At 41.0% G+C, this 25,505-nt stretch overlaps 1 protein-coding gene across 7 annotated transcripts in view; it reads right to left on the reverse strand.

The window, feature by feature from the left end:
* Nucleotides 1-25,505, reverse strand: part of KCNMA1 (potassium calcium-activated channel subfamily M alpha 1) — a 1,226,483-nt gene that overhangs the window by 92,099 nt on the left and 1,108,879 nt on the right. For 5 of the 7 annotated variants that reach the window (XM_069240804.1, XM_069240805.1, XM_069240803.1 and 2 more), the window contains one exon: nucleotides 3,076-3,206. In XM_069240804.1, coding sequence (XP_069096905.1) covers nucleotides 3,076-3,206 — 131 coding nt within the window. Of the gene's footprint in view, nucleotides 1-3,075; nucleotides 3,207-17,531; nucleotides 17,616-25,505 lie in introns of all 7 variants that reach the window. The other 2 variants (XM_069240800.1, XM_069240798.1) reach the window with 1 other exon arrangement.

Consider the following 25,505-nt stretch of genomic DNA (forward strand, 5'->3'; position numbering starts at 1 on the left):
CTATCTGTTTGGAATTCTGAAAAAGGATGGGATTTGAACCCAAATATATCAAGTAGGTCAGACCACTGTATGACCGTCCTAGAGCAAGAGTGAGGGTAAAAGGCCATACTTCAGTGTGAGTTTTGCATCCAGAAAAACACAAGGCAAGAATGCCCACTCTCGCCAATGTTTTTTCGCCCTGGCAATCGAGGTACTGGTGGCATGGATAAGAGAAGATGCACAAGTATTGAGTTGGCCAGCAGTGCGGGGGAAGAGGAGTGCATTTCATTATACGCAGATGATAGTCTACTTTACTTAATCAATGTGACTTATGCACATTTTTAACATATTTGAAAAACATTCACGCTTTGCCATAAACTGGGACAAGTCACTGTTGTTCTTAATGAGAGACTATCTTTTGGGAAAGCACTCCATGCTGCCACTTTGGATAGAGAAGGTTAAATTCAAGTATTTAGGGATCTGAATTACCAACACTACAGATGCCTATTATGAGGCCAACCTGGTACGCCTTTCGCACCACTTGGAAAAGGATGTGTCACTGGCAGTCATTGCCTCTCTTTGCTTGGGAAGGCAGCCATGTTTAAGATGGTGGCACTTCCTAGATTCTTCTACATACTCTAGAATACCTGATGTAAAATGCCAGAGAGTTTTTTCACTAAAGTGAATAATTTATTAGAACCCTGCTCTGGGCAGTTGAGCAGCTTTGATTATCCTTAAAAACTCTGCAAAGATCAAAATATGAAGGGATATCACTCTACCAAATGTGCAGAAATATTGTGAAGTGGAACAGGTGAGTGTGGTCAATGATTGAGTGTACTCAGATTCTGATAACCTCGCATTTGGAAAGGACAGGACGGTAACAGGAACAAATAGTTACTTGCATGCATTATATGGTAGCAAACTACCCTTCAAAACAAGCCCAGCGACAAGAACAGTAGTGGACTGCTGGGAGCGACTGACAAGGGAAATGGGATGGAGCCACAGAGTGACTCCGAAAACGCCACTTTGGGAGGGTACCAAGTTGAAAGAGCAGCATTGCAAGGGTTTAAAGGTTCAGACGCCATTGGTCTGTCTACATTGACAGATGTGTGGGACGCCAATGGGGTGGTCTCCTTCTCCTATTTGAAGCAAGAACATCAAAGCTAGATAAATAGAGGTTCAAATATTGGCAGTTATCCCAAGCACTCAGAAATATTATTTCATCAGATGAGGAAATGCAAGAAGAGTTTCCAGTGGAAAATTGGCTTCTAGATTGGCAGTGGAGAAGAACTAGTGTCAAAGACATATGGTACGTAATAAGAAATACCCAGACTCCATTGGTGAAGTTACAGGGCAGATGGAGACTAGATATAGGGGACCTCGATGAAGAGGGCTAGAGAGAAGGCTTAGAATTTCTAGTGAAAGTGACAATGAAAGCAAGCTTTAGACTGATCCAGCTAAAAATATTGCATAGTTTACACTGTGTGTGCACTCTGTTATGTAAAATAGGTTGGACGAAAGATGCATGCTGCCTACGAGCATTCAGCCTCAAAGGCTCTTTTATCCATAGACTGTGGAGTTGCCCTCCTATCCAGACATCTTGGGAAAGGGTAGAGAAATCATTAGCCGTGGCAACAGGAATATCTTTGAATTTGTCACCGCAATTGGCATTACTGGGCATATGGGAGGCTGTGGATCATTCACGTTACCAAAACCACTTGTCAGCATGGGGTGTATGGTAGCTAAGCATGGTATTGTTCAAAAATGGGGATCAAGATCTCTCCCTACATACTGAACTTTGAAAATGGGGATAGAATACTCTAGGGTCATTGAAAAGCGAGTATATAAAGGTAGAGGATGCATGCAGAAATATGAAAAAATATGGTGAGGCTGGACCATGGAAATGATTCCAGAGGGGGTGTCATGATGAACACATTCATTGCAAAGGACTAAAGTACATAGGCCGGATGACAGAAAGAACTGTGGAAATGGCATATTCAAGGTACAACTTTGTGCATGTAATTGGGTCGATAATGTATTATTGGGAGGGATTCGGGAGGTAGGGGAGCTGTGACCAGTATTGGTTTTCTTATTATAACAATTAAACGGAAAAAAAAAAGGCCACTCATGGTGAAAGAGGCAATGGCTAAACTGGACTGCCCCTTGACCCATGCTGTATGCTTTGGGGCGCAGAGGCAAAACGTGAATGGCACTTGAAAAGACCAACGGATGAAGATGCCTGACTGAAATCCCCTGCTGGTACACATCTGCAAATATAATATCAAGGACTTTTTATATGATAATGATACTTTTATTGCTATCAATGTATGGACTATTATTAGAAAGTTTCCTAAGGAAGGTCAATGGTACACAGTCTCATGTAAACTTTATTTGTAATTAGAAAAACAATCCAGTAGTACTCAGTGTTCCGTATTCAATGACAAAACTATTCGGCTGTTACTTACACTCTCCTACCAGGCACCCCTCCTTCTGTACATATATTTTCACAAATCATACACTATCTCTTCACATTCCAGTTGCTTTACTGATGCACACTCCACCCTTGCTCCTCCAGAACCAGGTTTAGCCCCATTTTATTCCGGGCATTCCAAGATGCTGTCTACTTCAGTGCACTTTTTCGCAAACACACTTTGTACATCAATAGCGTAAAAAAATTACGCAATTGCCCCCTACCCTGCTCCATGGTGCACCATATATTAAATACAGCGCACACATGGTGGTGGTGGAGGGGCGCTAGAGGGCCCAAGAAAAGTGGCGTTGCACTGTGTGCAGCAACACTTTTCTTAAACATGCCCCTAAGTATTATCAGACCAACAAAGATTCATGTTTATCACCTGCGAAGGCAAAAGCTGAGTAACACTTTCTGTGATTGGTCGCCACGACCAACAGATTCAGAAAGATTTGCTTCTAATTGCCAACAGAGCTGTTTACAGGCGTTAGTGTACAGGTTTCATGCAAGTGAAAACATGCAAATCAATGCAAAGTATACCAGCACATGTGGTACTACACAGCCTGCATTTGAGTGTATACTCATAAACCACACAGAATGATTGATGGAGATCCATATTGACTTACTGCGCTCATTAGGGAGTCCAGAACGCTCACAGCAAACGCTGTCCCGCATGCAAATGGCTGAGTGAGGTAAAGTTCGGTGTCGGGATCGTCGTCATCATCTTGGTCCAAGAACTGAACATTCGAGTCATTCACTAGAGATTTACAAAGACATTTAAGTTAGCTTGAGATAAACTGATGCACAGAAATACAGTGTTTGTTAATGTCTTGCATAACATTGTTTTTTTGTACTTCGCACAATTATTACACGAGGGTGTCTGATCCAGCTCAAGCAATCATGTCCCATTGTATTAAAAACACACAACACATTTAAGGATATGAGCTCCGGCGTTGCCACCCACGTGGACTCCAGAGGGTAGAAGCCAGTGAGGCATGCAGAATTTCCACAATGAATAGTCATCAGATAAATGTACATTCAACGGATCACAATGAGCAAAATTGGAATATTCAATGGTTATAACGAACACCTGACTTGGTGTGGCTCTTCAGTATCAATGTTGTAATGAGATAATACTGAGATGGTCAGCGAGGTATAAACGAAAGTTCTCTGTTGGGCTCCATGTCACTTCTAGACTTTAAAAAAAGAGTCTATCGAGTACAACAATAATATGGTTTATAGAATGTGACGACCCTGATGGTATGGGTCTGGCTCAAGCAGCCATTGCACCTTGTGTGTTATAGCAGTTTGCGGTGTGGTTGTGAAGTTGGAAATATAGATAAGAAAAAGGCTACCAGCTAGCTCCCATTTTCTAAGACAGCATAATTTTCTTAGTCCTGGCCTTCAAACAATTTCAACATGGCAGAGATATGCTAAGGAATACTCAGGAATCAAGCTGCTCTTCGTCAGCACCTGTTCTGAAGGCAACTCATCATTTTCTTCTGAAATGGAAACTGTTAGTTATTAATGAACTAAAAAATTTAAAGTTAGTGTATCATTATAGAGTACAGAACTTGACGTCCTGGCTATCTAATCTTGGCTCACTTTGAGGATTAGCTTGTTTGAAAACTTTCAGTTAAATCGGCATAGGTATAGGGATAGCTACCATTTATAACATTTACATGCTCATTGGGATTCAGGACTAAAAATATAATAAAATGTTTGCCTTTACCAACAGCCAATAGGAAATCCCATAGCACAGCCACAGAAGCCTGAATGATGCGAGCAGACTGCCATCAGTAAAACCACTCTTGACTGCGACTATGGGGTACCACACATAAAGCAGAGCTTAACTTTATATACTTCCCAGGGGATTTTCATCATGTAAGAATTCCATATATCACCCCCTTTAAGAGCTGCCTTTTCTGCCTAGAGATTTATAGATCGCCCGTTACCCAGATTTCCTTATGAACTGTAGGAAATTATGAGAGAATTATAAAGGCAATGAAAGTCCAATCCAAAACTACTCAGTCACAAGAATAATGGGACGCTCCCATTTCTAAACTTTTATAGTGATGTGTATGTTATTACATAAGCGAAGTGTAAAGTAGAAACAGAAGAGACCTTAAGCAGAAAACTAGTCACCCATCCCAGGTGAGAGCTGAAGACTTATCATATCTTTAAATGAGGTGATCGTCACATCCATGCTTCTCTGTCAGATCATAAGGCACACTCAGCATCTGGTAAGCTGCATCTTAGTCTGTGGCTTTTTGTGCAAGTTCTATTGCCAGTATGCTTGTAGCTCATGTCACATCTATAACAAGAATGTGCACGGCTTTTTGTGATTTCATAAAGTGTTTTTCTTTTAATTTTGCTAACATCACAGTATAAGTCTATTTTTAAGAAGAAGCAGTGTATGTAACATCCTACAAAAGTAGGTCTTGCAGGAGAAAAATCTGTTAAATCTACTTTTCGGTGGAAGAATTCTCTGACAAAAATGTTTATGCAGGTCATATGGCTCATACACAAATGTTCCTGGGGAAAATATGATTTTACAAACCTCTGATCTATAAAGAGTGCCTGAATAGTTTGGCATGCGTGGTGGCCAGTTTCAAAACATCTTCCCAGGGTTATTTGTAAATGGACCTTGTTTGTGATGACAGCGGAGGATGAAGTAATAATTACTCACCTTTCTGAAAAGGTATGGATATAAAACAAATCTGGCTTGGTTTTAAGGAGCAAACACCAATACCGTAGCCAGGAGAAGCAAAGAAGTTATTGTCCATTACTATCATTCTAGTCTAGGGCGAGAGGGTCTTTTCAGTCTATTCAATCAGCAGGGTAATAATGTTGTCTGGGAATTTGATGCCTGACCTTTTTTCTGCACCTGACGCTCAGCAAAGGGTCAAACATCATGACCTTTAGAAGGGGTATAGTGAGGTTTTCCATGTTTTTACTCATGAGCTATGTACAGATGGTCCCTCATAATCTTCTCTGTCTGTCTTGGATTCTCACACGTGGTTGCTTGAATGTTCAAGATCCATTGAGGTCTTTGTCATTGAAATGATCCAAGGGAGGCTTCAGAAGTTGAGGGGAATCACAGGAGAACTAATTATTGTGGCGGTACATAGGGCCCTTGGACTTTTTGTGTGTGGATATCTTGCCTTTTTGAGACTACTATTGGGTGTTGCTTCATTACTGACCCTGATGGTTAATGTGAAGTCATCATAACCTGAAAGTTGGGACTTAAGCGTTTGTAAGGGATTACTGCATACTGGTCATTATTGCCCTGTGGCCAAGCTTAAATAGATGTAAAGTCGTAGCATTGGCCACTTCAGGTCATTACACAATAAAGTTGCCAAAAACAGCAATACTCATACCTTTCACTTTATAAACATGGGACTTGTCATTTGTTTCATGGTGCTGGCTTCGAGCAGCGGGTGTCGATAACTACTCACACAATATAAAACTAAAAAGTCGACAAGTCTTTTAACTTGAAATGTTATGCTGCACCATGTACTTACTGAAAATGAGCTTCACATGTTAAAGGGTTCCGTAAAAATAATTTATTTATTTCAAACTGAAGTATTTAAAATATGTTCAAGTTGCAGGTAGTTTCAATTATTAACATCATATTATGTCATCCCCTAGCCGGCACATTTATTTTGGGTATGGCATGGCCCTACTTTCCATAACACTGAACATTTTAATACCTCAGTGAACAGAATCTCCGAGCACGGCCTGGATGAAAAGGGCCAAGATGCACTTCAGAGTGATATGGACCGTATGAATAATATGAAACAGGAAGGCTAAAACAGTAATTTTCCCATCCACCCCAAGAAGTCCTACTTCAGCTCTTTTTCATGAAGAAGCTCAGGTATCTCTGAGGTTGAGAGCTCCACCTCGTCGGACAAAAATAAGTTACTTATCTGTGAATGTTGTTCACAATTGTTAGTATCTTTCAAAAAGTTACAGATTCAGATTATTTCCTATCGTTAAGCTGGGAATCCCCTGTGGTTATTTTATTGCATGGTTTTAAATGTCCATCATACATATGAGCTTTCTATTAGTCCCTTTTCTCTTTTAATCTGTGACCAGATGGAAGGCTAAGGGCCTGAATATGAGTAAGGCAGTCCGAAGACCGCTGTATTGACATTGGCCATGCAACCGCAGCGTCACGTGGCGGTCTGACCATTGTGTCACATGGTGGTCCGACTGTGCCTGTTTTGGATGGTGGGAGTCAGACCGCCACAGGACCACCTCCACTGCAAATTCCTGACCCATCGTCCGGAGAGCAGCAGGATATGGAGGCAGTGCAAGCAGTGGCACTACCGTCCGTATTATAGTCTGCATTTCCGCCGACCTTCTCATGGTGGGGACTCTGCCATGAAAAAGTCATCAGAAAGGAACAGAACACAGATATTGCCCATGTCGTGGGCAGTGCACTGGCCCCCTGCCAGCACAGTTGATATATGAACTGTCTGCCATGCAACAGTGCACATACCAACTGTGTTAGCGCCGCAGTCAGTGCACCTGGCATTGGCCTCAGCTGTCCCTTAGAGCCGAAGCCAATGCAGCCACACTGACTGTGCTGCGAGTCCAACAAGAACATCATAATGTGGTGGTCATGAGGCTGCTGGCTTAGCGGCATCTTCCTTACCACCGCATTGGCAGTATGGCGGTCCAACCACTAGGGTTGTTCTTAGTCCCTAAGTCCTCTCCCAGTGCCAAAGCAATTTTCCTGCAGGATTTGGCACTGTAGGAAAGCCACCTGAGATCAAATATGAATCTATGAAAAAAATCAATCCTGGAGAAATAGAATTGCATTAAAGTAATCAAACATTCACTTGCTTAGACTAGAGTACCATCCTGCTTATATACTGTTGGTGGTTTTACTAGTGAAGATTTATCTGAAGAGGTTCTTGCGCACCAGTTGCCCCACGTAATTTTCAATCATTGACGTTTTTGCTGTATTGTTTTGCAAATGTAAGATATAACTTCAGGTTAACTATACTGTGCATTCCCTGCAAAAATGTATTAGTAAGAAATGATGTTGTAGGCACTATTTGCCCAGCGGAATGAGTTTTCTGTCTACCAGAGAATGGTAGGCTCAATTTCAGATAGTAATAGTTAGTTCAGGCTACCATCCATCTTGGCGCGGAAGTGTTTGACCTTAAACCCTTCTTCCAATTTCACTAAAAGCTGAAGAATCAGGGGCATATTTACAAACAATTGAAATAGGGCAAGTCTTTTTTACTGCGCTGCACTATGCCAATTTGAAAGAGCAGAGATGAGGTGAGGTGCATTCTTGTTCTTTCCGCCAGCACACAATTTGTTGCCTTGCATTGTTGGCAGGATTGTTTTAGTGCAGTGAGGTATACCTTCCTGCGCAAAAACAATCCATGGAGGCTTTTTCCTCTTTCTATGTGTGCTGTGCTTTCTGTGTGTGCAGTTTTGATGCATTCCCAGGTTTACAGAGCATTATAAATATGGGAATGTGTCAAAACTCCTGGGTGTTGTGTTGAAAAATCCACCGGAACGCCCATGGAACACCCCAAGACACAGTGTAAGGCAATGCAGTAACTTGTGCTGCGCTGCCTTATAGTACATCTAAGAGGCCCTGAAAAACCAAAGTGGCTTTGCGTGGCCTCGTAGATATGGGTCTGCACTCTGCACAGCCGAAGTGTAAAAACAAATGATGCAGCAGTGGAGCAAGCGGCTTGTAAAAAAGCCCCTCAATGCCCATCCAGCATTAAAGGAGTACTTTGTTTTAAGTAATAGCACTGGGCTTTCTTGACATCTAAAGTACACAGGCAGCTATCTGCATGAGATGATGGGTCGGAGAAAACAATTGCCAATGAAACCATTTAGTTCATGGAAAGTCTGATAAAGCATCAGAGATCACTTCTGTGTGCATTCAAATTACAACCACCTTCCGGAGACACAGCGAAAATGTTGTCAGAAACGTTTGTATCTTGCTTACTTTTCTATTTCATTCTATAGTTCCTCAATACCACTTTCCATGAAAGACATGCCTGATGGGTAGGTGTCTTCTCGGTATCCAGCGCCTATATTGCAAGCTTCCTTACTCCATCAAGAGGCAGGCTTTCACGGCGCATTCTCCCTGTCAGCCACCCTCCTTGGCAGGTTGATCAAATTATTTTGTCACACACCTTCACGGCGCACTCTCACCACATCCAGCCTTTTGTCAGTCGGATTGTTGGCGCTTGTCTAACACGTACCCATCACAGCATGGCCTCCCGACACAAGCTCCCCTCGGGCAGTTGGTGCTTTTTTCTCAGAAACTTGATATTGTCTCCGTCTTACGTATTGGGTGGACTTGAGACCTGCCATCTCTTGCAGGGTTACATCGCTTTACCACTGAGCTGTTTCTTTAGAGACCAGATAATGATCTTCAGCTCTGTTTAGGTGCATGTTCATAGGTGCAGGAACAGTTTACTACTGAGTAAAACCCTCTCAGGCATTATTTGTAATGTCCTGATAATGACCCTGTTATTTTTGTAGGATCGAAACACCATCAACTTATGTGCACTGATCCTAGAATATGATTATAATAATTGACATCAGGGCAGAAATGCTGCTACATATTTATCCGTGACTAAGAGATTATTTGTGATTTACGTCATGCATTATTGCCTAAGTTTCGCTGATGTAATTATTTTTGTCTGTGTTGATTTTGTGGTCTCTTTTGACTTTTTGTGCTACCTGCCATTTTCTGATTAATTTGTTAAATAAATGTAATTTTATGTGGTTTCTTAGACATCGTGTTTGGTCCTAATTGTTACTTGAGGTGCACTTTTGAATGTTTGTCAGCAGGACCTTTGTTCCCTAAACAATGATCTTTGATAAAGTTTGTCATCATATGAATGATGAGTCTGGTCCCCATCATCACATCTCCTTGGCTTCCACTGACAGGCTCAGTGACCTTGTACGTGACTGTAAGCTGTCCAGCAGGGCTTTGTCGTTCTTTAGGAAATAAAAGAATGACCTGGAGGTCAGATCACTTTCAAGTTTAGAGCAATAGTGTGAATTAGACACTCCACATACCCTTAAGAGAATGCAGTATGATTTATAAATTTACTTGGTTGCCTCTTCAGAAAAGAGCAAATTGCTCCTAATTTTTGCTCTGGATTACGTACTAGCATAGAATTCTTAAATGTGATCAAGCTTGATGTAACATCTTCCTTGTGGACAGTGTCAACTGTATGTCTAATTAGTGTTCAGTGGCCTGAAGCAGCACCTGCTGCAGGCAATGATGTTAATGCAAAATGACAATGAACATAGATAAACCTTGTATATCTTTTTTTAAAAGATACGATTATTTATGATTTTCCAAAGCAGATATATAGAATAGTAACAAAAAACTCCAAAACATTGCACCGTTGTTTCGTACATGAATTACTGACTATTCGTTGGAACCCCATATGCAACACCCAAGGGCGTTAATCCTTTCTCGTCAAAGATATATCTTGCGTGTACCTAGCCCAGGTCTGCGGGCTCCACACTTCACCACTCAGGTCCATCCTCCTCCATCCTTCTGCTTATCCTCAGTTCGGCTCAAAACACCCATGCCTGTGCCACTACAGCCCGTCCATACTCCTGGCGGTCCTACACTTTCTCCATCCAATCCTGGGCCACTCTCCACCTCCCCCTGGCTCTTGTCCACCAGGTGTTCACCCATCACATCCAAAAAATCCAGAGCTCCTTCTGCATGCTTGTTTAAGCCTTATATCTCTATACTATGCAAAACCTTAAGGTGTAGAATTCCTTTTGACAATCTCCATGGTACCATTATTCTGTCATTGGGGCATTTTTGTAAAGAGGTGGCAATATGATGCCGAAACAAGCTAACAAAGCAGTTTTTTAGTATATCTAAGTTCAATACCAGTAGATACGGGTTAACTAGTAGGTAAGGGTGGGAATAATTAATTGGGTACTAATTGCAGTGGGATATTGTCAGAATTGTGGGAGGACCATCTGGATGGATAAATCTGTAGACCTACAATTGTCAGAAGCTGTTCCAAAATGAAGCTGTGGCCGGGACTGTGCTGGCTTAGTGATGTATAGTTGAACAGGCACGCCTTGAAGAGGTGTGGTGAGTATATGTATTGATAAGAGGTAAAAGCACCAAGGATTGCTAGGAGGTTAGAAAGCCCTTTGGAGAAATGGTCGCTACTATATGTAGGTCATCGCGCTAAATCAGGTGGATGTAGATGATACACAAATGCAGTTTAAGTGATTTTAAGATGATGCCCACTACGAGGTGGTAGGAGGATCATTGTCACATAGGCCATTGAACATGTGCCCTAGCCTTGGGGTAAGTGCGCACAGGTGTTAAGGATCATGTGTTGGGCAAGGCATATATTTGCATATATATATCAATCATCTCACCTTTGCTTTTCAACATCTACATGATATCTTTACCAGAACTAATCAATGATTTCCATCTCACATGCTACAACTATGCAGATGACACACAAATATTACTTAAATTAGAATGCCCCAAAAACATTGAAAACTCACAAATCTTCAGTTGCCTCAGAGCCGTTGATCAGTGGATGACCTGGAGCCATCTCAAACTAAATACCTCCAAAACAGAAATACTCACATGTGGTGACAGGAAAAATTATGACCCTCTGTGCGTCTGGCCTGACGATCTCGGACCACCTCCTCAATTATCCGAGGAAGTTAAAAACCTAGGAAACACCATGGATTCCAAGTTAACTATGAATGCCCAAGTAGACAAATTAGCACGCACACGCTTCATCACCTTGAAGACTTTACGACGCATCTTCCCCCACCTCGGATTTCCACACAAGGTGCAAGCTACTATCTCGCTTGTACTATCCAAACTGGATTATGCCAATAGCCTCTACCATGGATCATCTCTATCTGTTATGAAAAAACGACAACGTATCCAGAATTCCGCAGCCAGGCTACTATTACATATAAAGCCCCAAGCCCACATCTCCCCTGCCTTGAGAGCACTACACTGGTTACCCGTTGCCAGAAGATGCACTTTCAAGCTGCTTTGTATCACCCACAAAGCTATACATGGAACAGGACCGCTTTTTATCAGAAAGAAAATTACCAAATACATCCAACAAAGAACCCTCCGCTCAAGATTGGCACCCCGCCTTAGAACACCACCATACAAGAAAAAGACTATAGGTGGTACATCCTTCTCCGTCCAAGCAGCCAAACTATGGAATTCATTACCCCCAACTATAAGAGCCACAGATAACTTTCTTGTCTTCAGAAAACTACTCAAGAGTTGGCTCTTTCCTTCATAACCACCTTATTCAAACAACTATGAACTGCATATGCCTATGTTGATAAATATATTTTCAGCTTATATGTATATTTCTATTTATTCATAGTTTCTTTAGAAAATATGTATTGCTACTATGTCATAACAATAAAATACACACACACTCTTTAAACCTGTTTGACTAAGTATTTTTTACCCATGGTTCTAATTATGTATTGGATGTGCATATGTGTGTGTATTCATGTGTATGTGTGTGTGTATATATATATATGTATGTATGTGTATATGTTGTTTCTGTGCTTGGCATGTTCATGGATCATTGCATGGCTCCTGGGTGGGTTGTTATACTAGATATCTATGAATTCCTGCTCTCAGCTTATCACACTTATCTACTCATCACTCTTATGTCATGTCTCTATCAAACTATCCGCCATTCTCACTCTGACTCATCCCAAATCCCTTCTACCATTTTCATCTCCTAAATATCTCTGCCAAAGCTCTTCCCTCCGCTTCCACATCTAACTCACCAAACCTCACTCTACTACTGTGACCTCCCACACAACCCTACTAAATTCTCCTGCATTTATCTCACCCTGCTACTATGCCCTCCCTAACCCTTCCACATACTCTTCCCCCCCGCCCCCCTTTACTCATCCCAAGCCTTTGGGTTGAGTAAATGAAGGATATACTCCCAATTAACACTTCTGGATTTCTTTCCTCCTCCACCCCTCCATTACTCCAGTCAATCTAACTAACAAACTCTCATATCAGCGGCTCAAATTAACTCATAATAATACTAAAACTGTACTCATTATTTAATGATACTAATCCATCACTAATTATTGTTGGGTTCCAGAGTAGCGTGCTACTCATCGAAAAGCGCTTCGACGCCTCGTCAGGGGTAGTAAGCGCTATATAAATACGATTACAATACAATACAATGCACTATTTAAACAGACTCTCAGGCCCATTTTTATACTCGGTTTGCGCTGAATTGGCGTCATTTTCTTTAAGCTAATTCAGTGCAAACCTAACTCCATATTTATACTTTGGCGCTAGACACGTCTAGCACCAAAGTTATGGAGTTAACGTTGTTTTCTGGAGGGGAAGACTTAGCTTGCGTCAATGAGATGCAAGGTAGGCGTTCCCATCCAGAAAAGGACAATATGGCCTTTTGTGCCATATTTATCCCCCTGTTTTTAAATCGAGCACGGGGGAATGGGGTCCTTAAATAATGGCGCTCAGTTTGCTTAGCACCATTATTTAACGCCTGGGTATGGGCAGGCGTAAGGGGACCTGTAGGCATATTTCCATGGCCATAGACCATGGAAATTGCCCACAGGTGCCCTTCCCCGGCCCCAAGGCACCCCCACCCACACCAGGAGGGCACCTAAGGATAGTTGGACCCATCCCTGGTATGTCTGGGTTAAGTATATTTTTTTTTCCCCAACACCGCTCGGGCCCTGATTTGGGGTCCCCTGCACAGCACTGGCCCCAAAGCCATGCCCAGGAGATAATTGTCCCCTGGACATGGCCATTGGGGTGGTGGGCATGGCTCCTGTCTTTATTAAGACAGGAACCATGTCCATGGGGGTTGTGCGCCAGAAAATGGCGTTACACAGCTTAGAGGCTATTTTTTTGCCTCTAAACAGTGTAGCACCATAATTCGGCACACAAGCCCTGGTTCCCCCTACAGCCCCCAAGCCTCTGTTAACGTCCTTTCTAAGGACGCTAACAGGGCATTAGTGCCGGCTAGACCCATTCCATAAATATTGCGCCCGGCCGGCGTCTTCGAATGGTGCCATACTTTTTCACGCAAAACTGCGCTAACGCAGTTTTGCGTGAAAAAGTATTAATCTGCCCCCCAGTATGTGAGATTTATTGTCATTTGCAGTAGGACTCTGGAGGAGTGAGACAAAGTTTTAGGGTGAGCACAAAAACTTGTTGAACATATGGATGTATGGTGCAATGGGATGCAGTATAGTGAGAAGAAAAGTGCAAGGGCCCTTTGTATCTTTGGGTCTAGGAAACCACTGATTTGCTGTAAACAGAAGATGGTAAATTGCAATGGACAGGGAGCTTTGTAACCCTTCATTAGTGTTCAGGTTATCTTTTAAAGTTACAATTCATTTTGAGAGCACAAGGTCGAAATTCAAACTTTATGGGAAGCTACAAAGTTTCCTGCCACAAGACTCTACTGCCATCTCTTCTAACCCCGAAATAACATGAGAAAGTTTCTTGAGTCGGCTTATCCTACTTCTCTGGCTTGTTTCTGAAATATGCTGTTTACTACCTTCGCTAGAACTATTGTACGATTCAGCCTTCAGCCAAAGTAGGTGGGAACAGAGAATCAATGAAGGCTTTCTTTGGTATGCTATCCCACGCACTAGTTTTATATTTGCAAGTACCCTTCTTGCTGATATCAGGTCTTTTTAACTTGAAAATAACAAAGGCAACCTCCATGCTTCCAGCTTGCCGTGCTTGGGAGGGACGGCAAATAAATGAAACTTGTTTTTGGGCTCATTGTTAAGCTCTGCAGGGCTCTTGACCTCTTTGACTTTAAACGTTTGCTGTATTTACAGGGCATTGTTTAAATTACTCTTGTGGGGCTAAAGTAACATGTTGTCTAGACCCAGCCTCTGGTCTAACTCTCACAGATGCCTACCAGCATTACGTCTTAAGCAGTAATCCGTCAGGTGGGTGTTTTCCAAAATCTGAGTCAGTTAAGTCATTCAATGCTTCAGTAGATTGATTGGAGGCATGCTGACAGTTCATCTACATTTTAGTAGGAAGATGACTAATGACGATGGACATGAATCTAGCACTTTTATTTCCAAAGCATGCACAGATTGCTATTCTTCATGTTTGGAGAAACTATAATGAAACTGCATTGGGTAACCCTTTTCTGCCAGTGGTTACGTCCACTTAGCCTGCCTTTCCTTTAGTAGGTTTAAGAAGCTGGCATTTTTTCGAGTACATTACAATGGATGCTCAAATTCTCTCAATTTGTTTTTTTCATGCTCATACACATACACATACTAGTCATCAAGAAGGACTCTTCATTGGGAAGTTAAACTTTCTGCTATGTGAAAAGAGTCAACTCTCTTGACACGAACATTGCTTTCCCAAAGATCTTCTCCATGTTCATTGCTGTCTTGATGGCCTTCACCTTTCATGAGGACATCTTACTGATCCTCAGACTCAGGCTGATGGATGGATGCCCTTAATCCAGAATTACGCCTAGACATCGGCACGACCATGAAGGGAATGCTGACCCTGCCTTGCCCTTAATATTCTGTGCATGTGTAAAGTAAATATGGCATTTAGATAATTTCTACAATAATTTTCCTCCACAAAACCTAATGTATAGCAGTGAAAACGGTTTTCTTGTTGACAGTGGCACTATTATTGATAACGGCCTCCTCAAGGACAATCAAGTAGGCATTATCATCAATTAAGAAGAGTCCCTTGTTGTAAGTAGCATAGAGTTCTCCAAGAAGAAAACAGAAGTCAACAATTGGAAGGGGTGTTGATGAAAGGGATATTCATGATAAGAAACAGGATTCCACAAAGGATGAGGGCTGACATACTGCTACAAAGTGTTACAGAAAAGGTCAGGAAATGGAGGACTTGGCAGATAAGACAAGTGCAACGAGTACAAAGAAGGTAACACTTTATACATTTTATTGAAGTCGAAGCATGCAGCTCATTTACTCTTTCCTTTTATGGATCACACACCACAATGTAAAGAGTGCCATACTCTGGGAGGCCACTCTTCAAATCTGTGAATCTTTATTATGTTTATAGAGAACCACTTAGGAGTCTCCTCAGCAGGCAGAAAGTCCAGTTATTTACAAATAAAATAACTCCCTCAGCCGTACCCTTCATTAGTAGGGAAGAAAGTTAATTAGAGATCTAGTAGTTTGTAGCATCATGGACAGAGCAAAGAGGATGCACACATTCAGTATAAGGATTACCTACAGCCAATGACAAATGGGAGGCAAATAATGCTTGCCTGTGATGTAGCTGCAATAACTACTGTCTGGCAAAAACAACACATACATCAAGGTGTCATGGGCCAAGATGCCTCAAACTTAACCTTTTAAATGTCTCCATCTGCTTCTGAAATCTTGCTTCAAGATAATAGTTATAGTGTGGAAGTCAAAAACACCTTTCTCTCCGGCAAACTAAACACATTAAAAGTGTAAAATATATAAAAGAACAAGAGCTCCCCAAGACTTACATCACAATGGGAGAAATGAAAAATGATATAATGGTCACCAAAAAGGAGATGGCCTCACACGGTTAGTCAGTAATTTCTCACAAAAATAACTTAAAATGGCCGACATAGACTGGATAGGCATTTCAAGTGAAATATATTTTGAATGTTAAATCACTGAGGATTTCCAGCCTGAAGCAATGAATGTACTAAGCAAGTGAAACCAGGAGGAAGTGCACCATTTGACATCCCCTTCAAATACACCTAGACCTAGCCTCACTCTAATTAGCTGAACATGCATTGCCTCTTTGCAAGTGCAAACGAAATTTCAATCATGTGATTCCTGTTATCCTCACTGACTACGCTGGAAGCCATAACACTGTCTGCCTCACAAAGACACATCTGCACCTAGAAGATAAACATGCTTATCTGTCCCAAGAGTCCATCCCCAGGACCTAATCCCCAAAACATTCACGTGCTCAAAATTGCACTCAAGAAACAGGCACTCATGAGGGCCTACGCCTTTCTACTGTTGTTGCGACATTATATAGTCAAACATCCTGATGTCTCGACTATGGTGTGAAACCAATGTTATGCAGTTCCAAAAATGCTTTCAATCCAATATATTCAAGTACTTTGTTTACACAACTTCTTGCTGCCATATTACTGCAGCATATTCTCCCTCTCCACTCCTCCCCACCTCTTTGTACCTCAATATAAATCCCATCTGTACATCACATATTTAAGTAACATTATATCATTACAACTTATTGGTAAACTGAAGGAAATCTGGGTGAATTTCCCTTAATGTGACCACTGCACTTTAAGACCTTATGGATACATGCATTGTCAATTGTTTGTTTTCTTGTTCCAGATAATGTTGTGCTCTTGTTGTTGCCTCTTGTTTTAACCTTTCTCTGGTTTCCGAAGACAGCATAAGTCCGGCACAAACTGCTAATCAAACATCTACAAAGTGCCCAAAGAGCATACCAGTTAATATTGAACTGTGAGACATGGTAACCTTCATCTTGGAAGACTTGCTCTTGTCTCAACTTGCTGTAGAAAGAAACCCATTGGGCATATCAATGTAGTAAACCTATCAAACATATAGCTTACAGGATGGTTTGAAGCTACATCTATACTTTTGTTCTAAAAAATCTTTATCTGTCTTCAATTTGGATGAAACTGTGAAGAGATAGCATTCAACAGGACAGCATAGTATTGGTGCAAAGGGATGCAGGGCTGAGAAATAGTGCTGACGATTACCAAAAATACCCCAACAACAAGAAATTGTGAAGAAAGATGCTATGGAAACAGCCGTAAGGTCAAACTGATGCGATCAAAGACTTTTTACTGATGCTCAGTGAAAAAAAATCATTAAAAAAAAAGACACAACAAGGCAGTCAATTTACCACCAGAAAATCACAAGAACACATTGAAAAGCAATGCCTGGAGGGTTGCCCCTCTGATGCAGCCAGATAAATAAACGGAAAAACAAGCTGATGGCAGTGGGGAGGAGAGGAGATACCACACACACACACACAGACGTGAACAAGAGAGGCTCTTCTTACCCAGCTCAGTTATCATGGGAATGTGCGTTCCACAGTTTTTTTCCTGACTGAGTGAAATCAAAGGGAGCAGTTTGCCAGGTTTAGCTAATAATCAAATTATCAAAGAGGGAAGAAGAAGAGTAGAAAGAGAGATGGTGAGGGAATAGATCAGTCAGATCTCGGAAGAAAAAGAACATATAGTGCATAAAAAAAGGCCAACGGACCACCTTCTGGACTTGTCCCAATTTTCCAGTGGCGCAACAGTGTATGCCCACATGCTATGATCCTTATAAGATAAAAAAAATGCCTGTGGAAGTAGAACTGATGCCCCCCCATATTTTCGACACTCTGAAACAAGAAATCACAGCTCATATAACCTGGGGACTACCCCGTGACCTTTTTATGGTGAAAGACAAGCTAAAATTGACATTTTAATGTAGCAAGTCTCTTCCACTGATGATAGTGGATCACAGTACTCCTGCTAAATGAAATTAAAAAGCAATGGCATTATTTAAATTCAGCTGCTGGATTTGGTCCTTCGTAAACAGGTTAAGTCAGTAGACATATTTAGCACTAATCCTTGGGCTAGATATTAGCTCCATTGCATCCCTGCACCACTCTTGGCTACCTGAAAAGTGTGAAGGCCATGTCCAATGTACAGTAGCATTTCAGAGAAATTAAACATTCTACTTTGGCTGATAGCAATACTTATCAGAATACAGTTCACAGGTGATAAGGCAGTCCAAACCTGTCAGACAATAAAAACAATTAAATTGTTTTTGCTGAAGTCAGAAGACAATGTTAAAGATTATACGGCTCAATTTTCCTCCCTCTCTATCTCCTTGGAATAACATAACCTCAACTCAAGCCTGTTGACAAAGGCTTGTGGCTATCCATTATCTTTTACTGTTTTTTTTACTTAATTTGCAGCTTGAATGTCATAATTAAGAAGTAGATTAATTCAAAATGCATCAAGATCAGCTGGAAACTGTAGCACAATCTGTACGGAATTTAACATTACATTTCCTACTCTTTTTCAGATCTCAGCTATTGAATCTCACTTCTTGAATCAGGTGCTTAAGATTTTATCACAGTAAACAATTGGGCCAAGAAAGTCCATGGCAATAATATGAAAATACTGTGCACGAAAGTGATAACAAATATTTAATCAGCACTACAGTCAGTCAACTAAGCAATACTTAAAATCAACGCAGTCCCCTTATGGCCTCATCTTAGTGATGCTCTCTGATTTAAGCAGTTGCTGCTCCTTTGTTCCTAACGTCGGCGGGTTTACGGTTTTTAGGCATAATCTCCTTTGCATTCAAATAACATAACATAATAGAACATAGAGTGCATCTGAAAATGCACTTCCTAGTGATGTCCCCCACTTTGCTTTAGCACCACATTTGGATGCACCTCACTTGCTTTGCAATTTCAGGTAAGAATTTGGTTGAGCCACAGAATCACTGTGAATCGGGGGGATCCGCACTGTGATGCTTATGGCACCTCCGGCTCGATTAGACATGGAGAGTCAACAAGCTTCTGACAGTGAAGCTCCAGCTGGCTCCGCTGTTGGAAACCGTTGACTGCTGGCCCATTCACCCCAGGGCCACCCGTGGATGAACATCTGAAGGCCCACTATTTAGTGCAGGCCTTCAGACATTAATTTTTCCTGTTCCACACAACCATGCAAGGCATGATGAATCCGGGCCGGAAAAGGAAACTATGTAACCAATCAACATTGAAAAAACTCTGTGAATGTCATGGAAGTTTGCTATGTGTTTCACAAAAACAACTTGACTTTGGAGGTCTGTGAAATGATAAATGTTGAACAAGCCATCATGACTTTGCATCCTGGCTAATATTATGAATGTGACAAAAGTGCTCCTTATCAATGAAAGCACTTAGGTCATAAATGTTCCACCAGACAGCCGGAAATTAAAACATCTGAGAAGTGGACTGCTGTGGGGCTAACAAGGGTGGGGCCTCTGCCATCACCCAAGGTCGATGGATCCCCACTGGATTCTAAATGGCCACTTAAACTGTCCTGCATCTAGTTTGCGAAATGCCCTATCCAAATTTTGAGTAAAATACTCTTTCTGGGACTCTGAATGGTTGGCAAGTAGGAACCATCGTTGCTAACCACGCCTTGTTACACCCACTTTCACATCTTCTGTGGTATTTACTACTACAGATTTCTCCAGGATTTCCGTTGTGAATGTTGTGTAGGCGTAAACATAGTAATTTCTGTTAATAATTGTATATTTAGCCACAAAATATTTTTGTGAATTTGCCCCATCATGTCTTAAACATTACAAATGCCAACAATAATATAAAAGTATACTAATCTTGAACATTTGGATATTTTTTTTAATTTCTGAGATGCTTCTGGTTATATTTAAACAACCAATCATGTGCCTGTCTCTCACCCATTTAACCTTCAGGACCACTGCTGTGATTGAATGACTGTGCAATGTGAGCAGTGATTGACAAGCAAAGTGAATGTGTGAGCCGGGAATAAAAAGTAGCAGCAGAGATCCTGCGGATATAAGTTGAAACCCTAGTGGCTGCTGGAGACCACTGCAGCTTTAAGCCACTGAAAACCGCACATGGGGTAACAGCAGGAAAACATGCTAGCTTGATGCTGGTTGTGCATACCTAGGCAGATTGCAGAATGATGAACTGCAGTTTATTGCTAAGCCTCCAGAGAAGCCCCAAGGAGGTTTTATAAAAGTGTTGGGCAATGAACTAGTTACCTAAAGTACTGTAAGTGAAAAAAAGTATTGGTCCTGGTAAAGGCTGTTTATCTGGACCATCACACTGTCTACTTTATTTTTTCCCCATTTTCATTTAATCCGTTTTTCCAGGTACAAAATTAGAAACTTAAAAGATAAATCAATTAATGTCAGGATACCAAATAATTCATAAGACACAAGGCTAGCGTATTCCTGACCAGAGAAAAGTCAGTACAATAAATACAGAGTCAATATGCGCAACTGCATTTCTATTTCCCAGGTAGACAATGCGGCAGTCTTTCATTCTAAGAGTGAATCCCTACTCAATCCCCAGATACCCTTAAATTTCGGTGTTGCACCAATTCGTTGAGCACATAATTGTTCCTTGAAGCGTACGATTTGCATTTTACTTTCCCAAGTCTCATGGGATGGTGTAATGGTGACTTCCACGCCTAAAGAATTAATGATTTGGTAATCAAGGAAGTGTTGAAAAGGATTTGCCTTCAATGGGTCGACAAGTGTTTAGAAATGCCAAACGGCACTCCAGTGGAATCTGGGACAAGAAAAACCCAGACTTCAGAACTAATCCACTGAAAAATTCTCTCCCAGTATTCAACCAGCTTCGGGCATGTAAAGCATAGATGCATCCAATCCCCCTGTTTACACCTACAGCGCGGGCAAAGCCTGAAGCTGCCGGAAATGCTTCATTTGTTCGAGCTGAAGTGTAATACAGCATACATTTTGAGTAGAATGTGATTTTTTTTAAAGTCTGCACCCCTTATCAACTAATGAGATAGAAACATTCTACTTTCTTACCATTTCTTCCAGAAAAAAAATAAAACATTACTTGGTGTTGATCAGTAATAGAGACTTGAGATCTGAAAACATGTAATGAGTCGAATCCACAATTACTCTAGCAAATAATTCAATGGACAGTGAGGAAAATATTACACCTCATTGAATTCAAACAACAATGTTCTCTGGGCGAGATGAATTTTACAACACTTTCATTTAGGCCCCAGAGACATTGTTATTCAGTTTCTTCATCAGTCTTGCAGAGATCTATTACCCTGCTCACTTTCTGTGGCTCCAGTGAAATTTACTATTTCTCTGCCCTGTAAATGTTGCTACACCTAGCATTCAGCTACACTAAATGTGCAGGTTGAACTGATCTAGTCAACGAAAAAGATTTCTGGACACATCATAACCTATCCTTCCCACCACTAGATGTAAATATAATAATCAAACAGCAACTCTAATCAATGTGTTGCTTCTTCAAAAAACATGAATATGCATTACTTCACAATGTTAGTGATGGTTCTTTTTTGCCAGAACTACATTCAGGAACTAAGTTCAGGCAATCACTTTTTTTGTTGGAAATTAAGTTAGTAACTAGCAGAAGTTGTGGCACCCTATTGGGTCCTTTAAAGCAGAATTCCAATCATTATTGCAGCGTTCTATCAAATTGTGATCACTCAGAGGCAATACTATGTATGATCCAATGCTGTCTGGATAAATGATCCCCACAATACTCTAAGCCTCATTTTGCAGGCCCTTATAGTAACAGAGATGTTCCTGTTACTGCTATTTCACAAACAAAGCTGTTAAAGATGTCCTTTATTGTCTGTCTCCATTTCATTGTTGTTCTTGTCCTCCAGAAGAGATCCACACACACTCTACCAGCTGAACTTAGCAAACCTGTTACAACATACATGCTTTCCTGAAGTCTGTATTTCTACAGCTGTCTCCCTTCAGGTGCTTGTTGCAGCCCCACTGCAGAAGCCACTGGAAATAACTTTACATGAGTTATAATAGGAGATCAAATATAAGATGTTTGGAAAAGTGGTAGATGTGGCCTGGCTATCTTATATCCACAAATAATTTAAAATGCACCTGATGCTTCTATAGGGCTTTTCAAATAGTTTTCCACCATGAAGCCTCGTGTGTGCTTCCCACAGGACTCATTAAATGTCTTCTGTCTCTAGTGATTGTAAAAGGAGAAGAAAGGACCAACATTGAACTGCGCCCTTTCAGTTGTAGAGACTGCCCTGACCTCTCTGGATTTTCCTCGCAATAAAAGGATCTCACAATTAGATGTCTCCTATTGCTGATTTTGTAGAAATATCTCAGAATTTAATTTAACCTTGATTGTGAATTATCATCTGAAGATCTACAAGTGGAACACTCAAAGGTTGTCATTGCTTACAGGCGCAGCAAAAAATAATAGTAATGTAAATCTTAACTATGATGATCTCACATCCTGAAGAGAGGAACATTTATATTTCCAAATGAATTAACTTTCTTGGTACTCACCATGGAGAAACTATTTTAGCACTTTCAAGAAAACTGTGGTCTCTTCAATTTCTTTACAACTTAGCATGTGCCCCCCCCCGAACTTTTTTTCATTGCCATTCTGTCAAGCTAGACCACTTTAGGACAAGCGCTCTTTCTCCCTTGGTCCTGTACTTCATTTTGATGTCTTTATTTGAATTTCAACCTCAATTGATTAAATAATCATTGCATTTGTTTTTTTCAGTTTAAATTGTGCAATGTGTCATAAAATCCCACAATCTAGCAAAGGAGTTTACTAATTTGACTGACTTGAAAACGTTGCTTTGGCCAGATCATCCAAATATTAACATTTTCTCCAGCATTGGATCCAGTGTACTAGATTTCACAATCTCATCCTCATGTCTGTTATTTGGGTAAGTCAGAACCCTTCAAAAAGTACATTTAAAAGACTCAACATAAGGGTAGTCCTCAGGTCATACCACAGCTCATGGCTTAACATTATGAACTTAGTGAAGAATAAATATACCCACCCCACTATGATTGATGTTTTTAGTTCGTTATGGCAAACAGGAATCGTTCACATAGCCAGATAATGTGGCCACATCAGTGAGGCAATACTGCCACTGTCTACTATTCTGGCATGTTATCCAGCAGGCCTTTGAGTAGTTTGGGGTTTCTGATCATTTCTGAATTTGTACATATGCTGGAGAGTTTCGAATCCCATCAGGGATATTGAATATGATGGTCCAGGTCTGTACTAGGGTGCTGCCTCAGAAACCTGGAGGCATAGACATATACAAGGGGGAGGCACAAATATATCAGTGACTGATTACCCAAGGAAAGAAGTTGCTGTGAAGAAGCTTAATGAAAAATGTGCGCTGTTTTGCAAAAAATGTACTTTGTTTTAAGAAATCTCATTTTATTGGTCACTTACTCCAAGCTAGAGATGGGGGCAATTGCCAAAGTGAGTTTACTCTTGGAAGCAAAAGGAAGGCATCTTCTGCTGGTACCATCCATACTGTAGAAGGGGATGTGGGACCAGCAGACCCAGACACTACTTAGGCTCCAGTGACGGGGGTGTCACATGCAGTTAATTATGGCTCTGCACTACGAAAGATGAGCAGATCATCTGAGTTTCAGATTTCTTGAATATTGATTAGCCCGGTTCATGCCATGGTAACTGATATAAATCTGAAAGACTGCACTTCTGCCTAATGGCACTATGGTGCTAAGTAAGTTTGGATGTGATAAATCCAACATTTAACTGACAGGGATGGAGACATTGAGGAGAACAACCTTGCTTTTCTGCTGTAACATGCAGATTAATTTGTATTTCACTTGTATATTTGAAATTTGTAATAGTTTTGCTGTATATGACAGAAGGCTTTGTCACCCAGCTAAAAGATTTAAATCTTGAAATAATTCAAAAAATAATTCCCTGCAATGCTCAACAATTTGGAATGCAAGTTCTCAGACAGCACAATGAAACATCCTACATGAAGACGTTTGAACCAGAGATCTTCGAGAATAAGAATATGTTTTAGAAACTTATGGTGAGAGAACCACATTGCCATCTTATAGGTTTCATGCAAAGGACTCCCTCTTAAAAATCTATTGCTCTAACCCATCCTCTAGTGGAACAGGAAAAGGTGAATTCAGATGAAATGTCCTTAGCTTTTTCCTACCAATAAACCTGCCTGATACATGTAACTACCAGTCAAATTGGGTCTGCTCACTCACTGTTATGGGCCTGATTTAGGGTCTGGCAGACGGGGTACTCTGTCACAAATTTGGCAAGAGTACTCTGTCCACCAAACGTTTGGACCGCCTGCCTATTTAGAGTTGGGAAGGCTGCCAGATTTGTGTTGACGGTGCCCTTGTTGCCTCCATCATTGAAAAGCTTACTCCGATGGTCTGACAGAGTGCTGTCGTCGAAATAAGGGAATCACAAAGCCCACCTTATTTAGACCTCATGGTCTAACGTCCTTTTTCTGTCCATTTGCCTCCAGGGATAGCCAGGTTGTGATGAAAAATAATACAAATAACGACCCTCACGTTCAGGGAAAACTAAATCCTTGTTTATGAGGGTCATTTGTTTGTTTTTCAAAAACAAACTTCCAATGTGAGAATTCGTCTTTGAAAACGCATCACAAAGAAAGGCAATAAGTGTATGTTTGGGCAGACTTTTATTGTATCTACACGCCTTTCAAGACATGACACTCTTTTGTTAACTTTTAAGATGTTAAGTTTGAAAAAAAAAATCTGAATTTACACCCGTTGTGATGGTTCAAAGAACTCAATTACTTTATCGAAGAGCGCACCCCTGTGAGCCCCTCAGTGAATGGAACTGAGGGACACTGGTAATGTGGCACCAATTATATTACACGGTTACATCACCTGTGGTGTGCACCATGAAACACAAGTGCATCATCCTAGGACATCAGGGACACTAGTCAAAAGGGCACTAACATTTTTCCGTGATTTTGAAAACAAATGAACCTGTTGTAGAGGAAAAAGTGCCCTTTGGTATTGTACATCCTTCATGCAACTGAAAACACATGCGCATGTGACTGAACACACTCCCACATGTGAGTGAATATAGTGTATTCGTGTAAGTGAACACATAGCCTGGAAGCAAACAAAAACATATCGTATATATATATGACTCATTGTGCAAATGGGTAAATACACAGCCTGTGGTGAGGTCAAAACACATCCTGAATGAGTGGATACATCCTCTGTTTTGAAGAACTGGATTGATTTGTGATTGCAGTGCGAGCTCCAGCCTAATTAACTCTTCATCATTGTCCATAGTAATAGTTCAACTGCCACTTCCTCTTCAAAGTAGGTAAGTACAACATGGCGGAACTGTAATGTAATTTCTAGTGACATTACCGTAACATTATAAATTGGTGGCATTATAGACATCTTTTTCCGACGTGCTGACCAATTCTGAAGGCTGATAAGT

This window comes from Pleurodeles waltl, chromosome 6, assembly GCF_031143425.1.
Source record: "Pleurodeles waltl isolate 20211129_DDA chromosome 6, aPleWal1.hap1.20221129, whole genome shotgun sequence".
NCBI lineage: Eukaryota > Metazoa > Chordata > Amphibia > Caudata > Salamandridae > Pleurodeles > Pleurodeles waltl.